This window comes from Fonticula alba, assembly GCF_000388065.1.
Source record: "Fonticula alba strain ATCC 38817 unplaced genomic scaffold supercont2.1, whole genome shotgun sequence".
NCBI classification, from domain to species: Eukaryota; order Rotosphaerida; family Fonticulaceae; genus Fonticula; species Fonticula alba.
Genome location: NW_009242971.1, coordinates 2103568 through 2114574, shown reverse-complemented (window position 1 = coordinate 2114574; position 11007 = coordinate 2103568). Strand labels below are relative to the sequence as shown.

Below are 11007 nucleotides of genomic sequence, written 5' to 3'. Positions count from 1 at the left end.
CGCCCCCGCCCCCTCCGCCCCTGGGCGCAACGGAGGCGCACGCCCTGAAGAGGGTGCATACCCTTGTCTCGCACCACCCGCGCATATGTACTCCAACACTGGCAGCCTCTCGATCATCCCTTTCCTTGACCTCCTGTCCCTGTACACCCCCCCACCTGCCGCACGCGACTCCGCCCCCTTGCTCTCGCCCTACTTTGTCGCCGCCACTGGACCGCACAAGATTGCACGGGAAACTCGCGCTCGTCAGGTTGTGTGTGTGTGTGTGTGTGTGTGTGCGTGTGTGCGTGTGTGCGTGCGTCCTCGCCCCCCGCACCCAAGACTAGCTCTCTTGAAATGCCCGACGACAGGTGCGCCTCCTTCTCCTCCTCCTCCCCCCGTGTCTCGGCTGGCGTTCCCCTGTCCTGACTCCCCGGCTCTGCAGGTGACTCGGGCCCATTCTCCACATCCCTCACCCCCCTGCCTTCGGAAAGGCATCCACTCGTAGATCGTCGCTCGCGCGCACGTGCGCGCTGGAATCGACTACTCCTGCCCCATGGGCTTCTTCAACGTCTCATGGAGGAGCGCGCTCCTCACCTCGCTGGCCATCGGAATTAACATTGCCCTCTCAGTGGGCTTGATCATGCTCAACAAATGGATTTTCGTCCATGGGCGTTTTGGTCGAAGTACACCCCCCCCCCCTGCTTCTCTCTCTCTCTCTCTCTCTTCTTCTCCCTCCTTGTGCCATCGTCGTCCCCTGCTGTTCGACTCACACCCGGCTGGCCCTCTGTTCCCCCCCACGCAGGCTCCCTTTTGACTGGTCTCCACGTTCTGGGCACAGCTCTGGTATCCAAGGGCGTTGTCCTGCTGGTCCTGCTTGGGCTGTACCCGGTCCGTGGGTCGAAGCCCAGCCCCCGGCTGACGCCACCCCTGTCGCCGCTGAGGCCGGCCCCGGAGGTCACATCGTCCTGGAGCACTCGCATGGCCACTCGTCGGCGGATTGTCACATTGGCCGCGGTCCTGAGCACGGCCGGGGCGCTGGGTCTGCAAAATCTCTCCCTCCAGCTGAATCCGGTGACCCGGTACCAGATTGTCAAGCTGGCTGTCGCTCCGACGGCTCTGGTGCTGTCGATGCTGGTCAAGGGGCCACGCGCTGCATGGCCCGGCCTGCCGCGGGCCCTGGCGTTGGCCGTGGTCCTGGGCGGTGTGGCGCACTATCACCTGGCTGCGGACCTGCCCGCGGGTCCAGCTGCTGCCGCGGCCGCGGCCCAGTCTGTCCGTGCCCCGGCCGGCGTGGGTATCCTTGTGGCCTTGTTGGCGGTCTTTGCGACGGCGGTCCAGCAAATTGTGCGCGAGTGTCCCTCTCCCCCCCTCCCCCCTCCCCCCCCTCTTCCATGTTTCTCCCTCCTCGTCGCCCCCATTCTCTGTGCCTCGACTGCCCTCGGAAGTGTATCCTAACGTGCTTGTGCTTGGGGATGCGCCTGGTGCCGTGCCCTTGTGGCATCAATCCGGGATGGACAAATGCCAGGCCTACGATGCCTTCCTGTCCATGATCAATGAGCCGAGGGCCGAACCCATGACCCCGACCATGGCTCTGTCGACTCCCAAAGTGTCTGGCGTTGACACTACCACCCGGTTGACCGCCGCGCCAGCGGCCCCGATCCCCGGGCCCGTGCGCCTGTACCATGCCATCGGCATCCCGGCGGCCCTTTCGCTATTCCTGATTGGCCCGGTGGTGGAGGCACTCACCTCCGGGGCCGGGTCAGTCGGCTTTTCCTCCGCCTTCCACGGCGCGGTCAGCCTCTTCATGACCGGCTCCATCTCGGGCGGGACGCCGACCAGCGTTCTGCCCCTCTCCTCGGTGTCCCTGTCCACCTGGGTACGTGCCGCCTTTGGCAGGTGCACCTGCCTGTGTCACTCTCCTCGTCGGTCTCCTTTCCGCTAACTGATGACGCTTGCTCCGCGGGCGGGCCTCCCCCCCCCCCCCCCCCCTCCTCAGATGGGTGTTTTGCTGAGTTGTGCGATTGCCTGCCCGATGAACCTCTCGGCGGCCTGGGTGCTCACGCGCACAAGTGTCCTCTCGTATGTCGTCCTCCCCACGGCGGCCCCACACCCGGCTTCCTTCTCCACAAGCACACCCCTGCTCTCCCATCCATTATGGATGTGTATTTGTTTGTTGGGCCATTTGCTTTCCTTTCGCGGTCACCCTCATGCCGCGCCTGCCACTGTTTTTCCCCCCCCCCCCCCCCTTGTGCCCATGCAACCCGAATCCCTGACACGCATGCCCCCTGTGCAACTCAGCTTCCAAGTGATCGGGCACTTCAAGACGGCCCTCATCTTCGTGCTCGGGGTGCTCTTCTTCCCAGCACGTCCGGACCAACCGAACCCGACCTCCGGCGAGGTGGTCGGCATTTGCATCGCCCTCTTTGGCATGGCCATTTACACGTGGTTCGGGGCCGTGCCACCGAGTCGGCGCAGCATCCAAAAGCTTTGGCTGTGGCTCCCACGGCGGACGGCCTCCGCGATGGCCGCCATGTCGGCGACGTCGAGCGCCTCCCGAGGCGGGGGGCTGGCACCGGCGCCGAAGGGCGGCTTCGGTGTCCCCGGGCAGGACGACGACTTTCCCACGGATGTGGGCATTCGGTCGGCGGTGCCCTCGCCGTCCATGCTGCCCCCGTCGCGCCCTGCCGTGGCTGCTGCCGGCGGCCCCTCCCCGAAGGTGACTCTTGCCCGCGGCAACAAGGGTACCGCGGCCCCGGGCGCCGAGCGGCACTCTCTGCTGTTGGAGTTGGCCGCCGAGAAGAGGCTGCGACTTGGGGAGTCCCCGTCGGCATCCTCCCTGGCACCCGATGGCCTTGAGGAGGGCGGTAATGTCGATGACAATCTGGCCACGAGTGGCAGCGGCAACACCGTGGCCCTTGACGGCCCTCTGTCAGTCACAGTCGATAACACACCTTTGAGCAGCTCCAGTGGCCTTCTGCTGTCCGGGGATTCCACCGCGCCGGCCCTCTCCCTTCCGGCTCGGTAAGCCTCGGTCCTGTCTCAGATCCCTCTTCTCCCCCATAGAAGCGGCCGCGGGGGGAGGGACTCTCTCTCTCTCTCCCTCTCACGCGCGCGCGCGCACCCATTATTGTACACTATATGAAAATACACATGCCCCTGCTCACTCTCACCCTCCGGCTGAGGTCCGCCGCTGTTTGCACACCCTCTGCCGGGAGGAAGTGTGTCAGCATGCAGAAAACGCCACCCCTCTCTCTCTCACACACCTCGCTCCGCACACACACACACGAACACACACACACAAACACACACAAACACGAATGTCTGGCGAACATCGCACCATGCATCCGAACGAGGGGGCACTCCCAGAAATGGCGGAGGCCCGTCCCTGGCACAATCGCCAGAAGCATGTCCCCCCCCCCCCCCCCCCCCCCCCCCCCCCCGCCCCCCCCCCCCCCCCCCCCCCCGAGTCAACCACCAAAGATCCCGGCGCGGGGAGAAAACCCAAGACCGTGGCACGCTGAGCAGGCACAGGGAGATTCCCATCTGCAAAGGGACACTACAACATGACGCTTTTGTATTCGTACACAAGGACGCATGTGGCGGCGGCGGCGGCGGTGGCAGCACAGTGCCGCGTGCCCCTCCCTCCTCTGGAAAAGAAGGAAACGGGCGGTCCGGCTCCGGCCCCTCCCCCGATGAGTCCCCTCGGCCCCCCATCCCATCCTCGGTGCCTATTGTCTGGAAACACACGGACGACACATGACGGGGCCGGCCACGCCAGGGTGGTGTGCTCAAAAAAAGGGCGCACGAAGGGGGACGGAAGGCACTGAGACACACGGGCGCATGTACACACACACATGCAAGCGACAAGCGGGGGGGTGAAAAAAAGCAAGGAAAGGGCGCGCCCCGCGCGGACAGCCGCAGAGGCACAGGCAGAGAGACATGCACGACCTCGGCCCGATGAAAGGGCCCCCTCTCCCGCGCGCGGATGTGGAGCATTTTCAATTTTTAAGAGAGAAAAGAGGGAGAGAAAAGGGGAGTGCGGGGCCATTTGGTGACCGACCAGCCAAAAAAATCCCCGCACAGGGGGTGCGCGTACTCACTCGGAGCCGAGAGAGCGCTACAGGGGTTGTGCTTTTCCCGCGGCGAGTCAAGCCCGGGAGAGTACGGTTAAAGCACAACGGCGATCCACCATGTGAATCGCGGGAAAGAGCGCCAGGCTCACGCCCACCACACCTCGAGGGGGGTGGGGGACGGACACATGAAGGCCTCTCTTTCGCCGGGGGGGGACGCAAATCAAACGCCCCCCCGGCGCGGCGCGCGCCATCTGGCCGCCGCATGTTCTTGCCGCCTCGCTCTCGCCGTGAGATGCAGAGGGGCGCCCCACGTAGAAGGATGCCCCGCGAGGAAGCCGCGTGTACATTCCCTTACTACTCTGGAGGAGAAAGCAAGAGGCATGGCCGGCCCCCCTCGCCCCGCGTAGGGGCACAGGTGGGAGGGCCTCGCCCGCGGATATGCGCTCTCTGGACTTCCACACGCTCGAGTGGAGCCATCCATCCGGATGCCCGGAAGGATGCGTCGCATCACAACCCAAAATAATGGGCATCGCGCAGCCGCGCTGCATTTCTCCCGCAGGAGAAAGGAAGATGATGGACATACACACATCGGCGAACCCCAATGAAGAGGGCGCGAGGGAACAACAGCACATGCCTCGGCAGTGCGTGGCCCGGGGGGTGGGTGGAAGCCGAGACGGCCAGGGCCTTGCCGGAGAAAGGCAGCCAAATGCACTCCGAATGCGTGCGCGCGCGCGGGGGGGGACACCGCGGCCGCATGCCCCCGCCATGACAAGCATGAGCAGGCCCCGGGTGATTGGGGAAGGGGGCGCGCCTCCTGGGCCGTGGCCTCTAAGAGGGCAGAGAGAGGAGAAGACTCACCCGGCCGCGATGAGGGGGGACACGGGGAGATGCCTCGAGAGGGACCCGCCCTCGCTCGTGAAGCAACTGGCCACGGAGGATTGATACCTCACTGACCACCCGTAGGTGGAGGGGCACGAAATGAAGAGTGTGCACACGACGCAAGAGGGGGTGGGGCGCGTGGCCCCAGAGAGTCTCTCGCCAGGGTGGAAAGCAGCCCCCCATCTGACGTGCGCAGGAAGGGGGGACTGCTTGGAGGTGTGAACGATGCCCATGCTTCATGGCGAATCCATCCTCGTCTGCAGACAGAAGAGAGCACACACACCGGCCACCCGGGGGAGGATGTAACCGATGGGGCTCGGGAGGAAGATGCGCGCGCGCGCGCGCGAGCCTCCAATCAAAAAGAAAGGAGGACCCACCTCCCTGATCAATCAGGGCGCGACTCTGAGGCTGAGGCAGGGAGGAGGGTGGTGTTTCCCCGGGCATACGCATATGCCCCGTAGGTGGAGGAAGAAACACGGCGCGCGGCGCGATTCGCGAGCCCTGGCTATGCGCTCGGCGAGACGCTCGATGGCATTCCCGCGAGGCCAGCGCTGGCAAGCATGGGGTTGCCTCCTCCCCTTGAGGGCGGAGGACAACCCGGGGCTGCCCCTACGTGAGGGGCAATGGTCAACCTCAGCTCGGGCCCAGGGGTCCCCTAGGCACGCGCGAGCTACCGCTGGGGGGGGGAGAATCCGGATCGGATCAGAGAGAGAGAGAGAAAGAGGCTCATCCCCTCCCGTGGGAGGGGGCGAGGGATCGGCATGCTGAGAGATGCTATCCATGCCTGGGGAGGGGGAGAGGAGAGCGAGTGTCAGAGGAGGAGCGCGGAAGAGGGGGGGGGAGGAAGGGCGAGGAGAGTGCAATCAGACAAACATATATATCGTCAAAGGTTTCAGAAACACAGACCAAATGTTAATCATCAACTTGGCTGCCAAGGGGGGGGGGAGGGTGACGTACAACTCGTTGGGTGCATGGGCCGACGGACGGTGGTTCACCGATCCGCCGGTGTCTAGACCATGCATTGGAGGCCGCCGTGTGGCGCCCTTATATACCCCCTCCCACGCGAGCAGCCCGCGCCTGTCCCCCCCCCCGGCGGAGTGGGGGGATCTAACGCTGCCTTCGCGCGCGGGCAGCTCCCTCCCCCCCCCCCTCCCCCTCAGCTGCCCTGCTCTCCCCCTACACATACAATGGCGGTATCGTGCCTCGGGGCTCCACCGCGGGGGGGGACAATCATGCCCTCTCCGCGCCGCGCCTGCCTGTCCCCTATTCCGCCCACTGCCCGAGGCGGAGGCCGGCACAGGCACATGTGCCACACAATCGCACCCAAACACTGGCAAACCCCCCGCCCCCCATATTGGGCCAGTCCGGAAACCCAGAGGCGAGCCCTCCGCGCGACAGAGGTGGCAGCCCGGCAGCCACACACGCGCCCGCTGCCAGAGGCGGCGCCGGCACGGTGGCCGAGCGGGGCACCGCGACCAGATGGCCCTCCCAGGTGCTCCCCCCGGGGCCGCACCAGCCCCACACCTCGGCCTTTGCCACTGGCCCGCGGCCAAGACGCGCCGGGGCCGTGTAATTGGCCGCCCCGGCCCCTCCACCAGCGCCTCGCCCCGATACGCGGGCCTCGAGAACACAACAGAGCACGAGCATCGCCGCCGCCTCTCTGGCTGCGAGGCCCCTCTCCTCCGGAGGAGAAGGGCGAGGCTGCCCACGGGCGCGCCCGGCAACACCGGAGCACCAGCACAGCGGTGGAGGGATGCCCCCACGCGAGGCCGGCCCCCTCTTGCGCTCGCCGATGCGCTGAGGCCCATCCCAAGGCAGGGGCTGCCGCCATGCGGAGACAACGAAGCGGCCCTGCACACGGCCGGGTGCGCACCGCGCAATCCGCGCACCAATTACGGGCGAGCCGATGCCCGAACCAGCCTTGAGCCCCGCGCCCGACCCCCCCCCCACACACACACACACACCCACCGGCCGGGAAGAGCCTTCGTTGGCCCACACGCACGCGGGCCAGCCCGCGCGGCAACCCCCCCCCCCTCTCACTGCCGGAGAACCAGAAGCAGCCCCCCTGGCAGCCAGACGCACGAACAACGAGCACAACCCTCGCCAGATTTGCTGCCCCACATCCACGGACCGCCGGGAACGCAAGCTGGATGGTTCACGGGAAGTAGAATGCCCATCATTCGTAATGACATTCTGGTCTCCGAGGATGCCATGTGTAACTGCATTTCATTTTGGGGTGATATTGGAAATGTGCCAGGATGCAGGGGGAATTTTGCCTCAATCCTTGCCTCTGGCCTTTTGAGGAAGGCGGCGGGAGCGGCAACGAGAGGAAGGAAAGATCCTGCCGCGTCTATGATCTCCATCACAAGATCACACAAGATGCCTGCGGGCATAGAACTCCCCGCTACAACATCAGACCCAAGGGTATCGAGAGCAGAAGCGGATCTCGGCGGCCCGTCCGTGCGTCCGTTCCCGTGCGTCCGCTTCGGCGCAGAAGCAGTCCGGGGATGGATCTGGGACAGAAAAAAACACTCGCAGGCGTCCGCCCAAGCATCCGCTGACGGGATCTCCCCCTGGCGTGTGTGTGTGTGTGTGTGTGTGTGTGTGGCCCCATATACACGGCTCTTGCGGTTGATCGGCAGGAGAAAGACGCGGAACGACCCCTCTCCCATCCCCCCAACGGCCCCTCGGAATCTGACCAGCAGCAGGGAAATGAACCCGCGCCGCCTCCTCCTCTCTCCAGGGAAGGAGTGCCCCCTCCCCCTGCCCTGCGCAAGTGCCGCTGCTCGCCGCCTCCTCTCTGGGCGAATGCGGAAGACATGCACACACACTCTCGCGCGCGCACACAAAACAGGCGGCGGCACCGATGGATACACATACACACGGACAACGCGCGGACGCAGGTCGGGGAGGGGGGGGGAGGAAGAGAGGAAGAGGAAACGCGAAAAGGAGGAAAGGGGAGATGTGGAAAAACACATGAAGGGGTTCTTTAGTCTCTCACATATGAATATATGCACAACACGCCTCTCGCCGGGGTGGGTGTGAGATGATGGCGGTATTATTGTGTGTAAGGGGAGACTTTTGACAAGATGCACGCGTGTGGCCCTCTCGCCGAGTCTCAGACCTCTACTTGAACTTGACCATGAGGGTGTTTTGCGTGCGAGGGAGGGGGGCGCGCACGACACGCACAACACGCGCGGCCCAGAGCAGAGAGAGAGAGAGAGAGAGACCAGGAGGCGGAGAGACACACCGCGTGGTGGACACAGCCAAGGGCCTACCAAATCAGGGGAGATAATTTAGTTGGTCTTGACGCGGACACGGCAGCCTGGATGCGCACGCGCGACGGAGAGGGGAGAGAGAAAGAGAGAGAGGCAAGGGGATCCAGAGAAAGGGGGGAGGAAGCACAAACAAGGGTCAGAGAGCGGAGTGAGCATATGCGGCAGCGGCGGCGGCGTGCCTGCGCGCGCGCGCGCGCGGAGGAGAGAGAGACACGCGACACATGGCGGCGGCGGCCACGCCCAGGGCACAAAACAAGAGAGAAGCGCAGCAGTCCCGACTGCGCGTGCGTGCGCGCCTCCCCTCCGCCGGACCAAGCGAGAGGAGACAAGGAAAGAGGCGTGGCCGCGCGCGGGGAAAGAGCACATCACCAGCCCTACCCCCAACACCATCCCCCGGCGCATTTGGCGATAGATTCCCCCCCTCGAAAAGCAGAGCACCGCAAAGGGGAGACACGCACCCTCGACAATGCGAGCCTTACCACCGGTGGGGTGGCACAGGACGGCGGAGCAACCAGCGCAGAGGACGACGCTCTGGGCATGGGAGAAAACGACGTTGACCTGGTAGCAGTCACGGCACTTGACGTCCATGAAGTAGGAGTTGGGGCTCTGGACGAGGCGGTCGAGCTTGTGCTTCTGCTTCTCGGCCTGAGGGTTGGGGTTGAGGAGATCCTTAGCGAGCTACGGGAGAGGGAAGGGGAGGCGCGGAAGAGGCGCATGGGGGGGTTAGATACGACGTCGGATGCGGATTGTCAAGACGTGAATCCGACATCACGAAAAGGATGACAAAGGGGGGCTGGTCCACGCGCGGGCAGGTGCGCGCCCCTGGCCGGGGGGAGAGAGAGAGAGAGACGGCGTGGGCGGCGCGCGAGGAGCGGGCGCGACACAGACAGACAGAGAGGGAGAGAGAGAGAGAGAGAGGCAGCGCGAGAGGGCGCGGGCGGGGGGTCCACAGTGCGCGCGCGCGTAGATTCCCCCTCTCGCCTGGGGGGAGAGAGGAGTCAAGGAAGTTTCCCCCTGCACTTGGAGGCCCGACGACGTGCACACGCGGCCTCTCGCGCCTTCTCTCGTCCCGAATAGCTCCTCCTGTCCGGCAATGGGGTGACATGGTCTCCCGCCGACCAGGGCAAACAAAGGAGCGCGGAGACATGGACAAAGACACGCGCGTCTCTCAATCTCTACCGGGGGGGGGGGCGCGCGCGCAGCCGGCGGAACAAGGGGAGGGGGAGGGGCGGGAAGGAGGCAAGAGGGGGGAGGAGGAGGAGGAGGGAGACGAACAGCCATCTTTGATAATCTCTAAATGTAAAGTTATGACAAAACAAAACAAAAGAGAAAGAGACCGTCCACCGTCGGTGGAGTACTCGTGCCAGATCCCCTTAAAGTCGCAACTTGGTGTCGGTAACCTCTCCCGCGCCCGCGCATGCATGCACACGCACATACACAGGCATGCCCACACCCCGGGGGGGAGGGGGGGAGGCGCTAGTGGAGCCACGGGAAGCAGCAAGCCTCGCAGTACAAGAGTGGGAGAAAGAGAACAACCAACCTACCGGGGGGTTCCTCTCACGGGGGACCCAGGCGCCAACGGGCACACCGCTCGGGCGCGTGGGCGCGCACATGCGCGGGTGCGACCGCGCCCCATTCCCCCCCCCCCCCCCCCTCTCCCTGCCCGCCGACCGGGGGGTGACGGGGGCGGCCCGGCACCTGGCCCATGGAAAGCCAACGGGCTCCGTGGCCCTGCCCCGCGCGCCCCCTCCACCCAAGGAAGGAATACACCCACCGGTCGGGGGGGAGCCCGACCAGGCGGGCGAGCCGTCCAGCCCTCTTCCCCTCTCCCAGCTACATACACACACACATACACACCTCGGTTACTTCCGCACAGCGCCCCGAACACACCATGCACTGCACATCACCCTACACCCTGCCGCGCGTCGCATTGACGGCGAGAGGCTTCCCGGCAGCGCCTTCTGGAAGGAGCCGAGACGGCTTGAGACCACAGCCACCACACACGGGCAGCCCTCTCCCTTCTCCGGGGGGGGGGGGGGGGGGGACAGCACGAGGACCTCGACTGCCCACATCTGAACGTCGCTCCAAAAGCAGATAACAGCCCAAACAAAAGGACCGGCAGAGACAACGGTCAACCGCAGTGCGAACGAGGGGCCCGCCGCCTGCCCGGCCGCGACGAGACCCAGGCCGGAGCTGGGGTTGTTTTCACAGCCGCGCAAGAACAGGGCGGGAGCTCGGGTTGACTGCTCTTTCCTCCGAGGAGCAGCCTCGGACTCCCGGCTCGGCCGGTCTCCCCCAAAGAGAAGGGTATATTGGCCCCGGTTATTTAATGGTCCGCCACGGCTGCCGCAGAGGCGACAGAGCCTTTTCCGCACCCGGGGCCGGAGGGTGTGTCCTGCGAAGCGTGCGGGCAGGGCACATGATCCATCGACATTGCGGAATCCAGTGGCGTGACCAACACACCTCGTGCCCCATCCGCCATGCGCCCAGCCCTGCGTTGGCCCCGCGAGTGCTCTTTTTCAAAGAGCGCGGTCGGCCGCCGCGTCTTGCCCCCGGGGGGAACGCGCGTCATACAACTGCCTCTCCTCCCCCTTCCTCTCCCCCCCCCCCCCCTTTCCCCTCCGTACTCTCCTCCTCTGAGCTCCGCGGCGCAGGCCCACCCACTCCCCGTGAGTTCCCGCCCCGGCTTCGCCCTGGCCCCTGTCCGACTGTGCGCCCGGTAGCCGTGTTGGTCAGATTGCCCCTCCTCTGTGTCTCTCCCCTCTCCTGTGTCCCGGTGTCGCAGAAGTCCTCCCCCC

The 11007-nt window shown here is 65.4% G+C and overlaps 3 protein-coding genes across 4 annotated transcripts; 1 reads left to right on the top strand and 2 right to left on the bottom strand.

Annotated features, from left to right (window-relative positions):
* Positions 1-272: 272 nt before the first annotated feature.
* H696_00466 (hypothetical protein) lies at positions 273-3143 on the top strand. The gene is made up of 6 exons (XM_009494322.1): positions 273-347; positions 422-662; positions 782-1323; positions 1505-1855; positions 1976-2058; positions 2278-3143. The coding sequence occupies exons 2-6, from the start codon at positions 533-535 to the stop codon at positions 3002-3004; spliced, it is 1833 nt and encodes a 610-aa protein (XP_009492597.1). The 5' UTR covers positions 273-347; positions 422-532; the 3' UTR covers positions 3005-3143.
* A 387-nt stretch (positions 3144-3530) lies between these two features.
* On the bottom strand, positions 3531-5934 carry H696_00465 (hypothetical protein). Its single transcript, XM_009494321.1, has 2 exons — positions 5889-5934; positions 3531-5715 (listed from the first exon to the last, which is right to left on the bottom strand). The coding sequence occupies exon 2, from the start codon at positions 4826-4828 to the stop codon at positions 4127-4129; it is 702 nt and encodes a 233-aa protein (XP_009492596.1). The 5' UTR covers positions 4829-5715; positions 5889-5934; the 3' UTR covers positions 3531-4126.
* Positions 5935-7915: 1981 nt separating this feature from the next.
* On the bottom strand, positions 7916-9717 carry H696_00464. 2 transcript variants are annotated; one of them, XM_009494319.1, is made up of 3 exons: positions 9485-9717; positions 8389-8887; positions 7916-8256 (listed from the first exon to the last, which is right to left on the bottom strand). In XM_009494319.1, exons 1-3 carry the CDS (start codon positions 9488-9490, stop codon positions 8228-8230), a joined length of 534 nt encoding a protein of 177 aa, XP_009492594.1. In that variant the 5' UTR covers positions 9491-9717; the 3' UTR covers positions 7916-8227. The 2 variants fall into 2 exon arrangements, with proteins under 2 accessions (XP_009492594.1, XP_009492595.1); XM_009494320.1 differs by having other exon boundaries at positions 8668-8887.
* Between the last annotated feature and the right edge of the window lie 1290 nt (positions 9718-11007).

Bases quoted from the DNA above. Each gene is read 5' to 3' on its own strand.
- H696_00466 (XM_009494322.1), top strand. From the start codon at position 533: ATGGGCTTCTTCAACGTCTCATGGAGGAGCGCGCTCCTCACCTCGCTG. The intron at 1,324-1,504 runs GTGCGCGAGTGT...GACAAATGCCAG, and splicing joins CGACGGCGGTCCAGCAAATT to GCCTACGATGCCTTCCTGTC. The intron at 2,059-2,277 runs GTATGTCGTCCT...TGTGCAACTCAG, and splicing joins ACGCGCACAAGTGTCCTCTC to CTTCCAAGTGATCGGGCACT.
- H696_00465 (XM_009494321.1), bottom strand. From the start codon at position 4,828: ATGCTTGTCATGGCGGGGGCATGCGGCCGCGGTGTCCCCCCCCGCGCG.
- H696_00464 (XM_009494319.1), bottom strand. The intron at 8,257-8,388 runs GCACGCCGCCGC...GTGCGCATCCAG, and splicing joins CCGCGCGCGCGCGCGCGCAG to GCTGCCGTGTCCGCGTCAAG.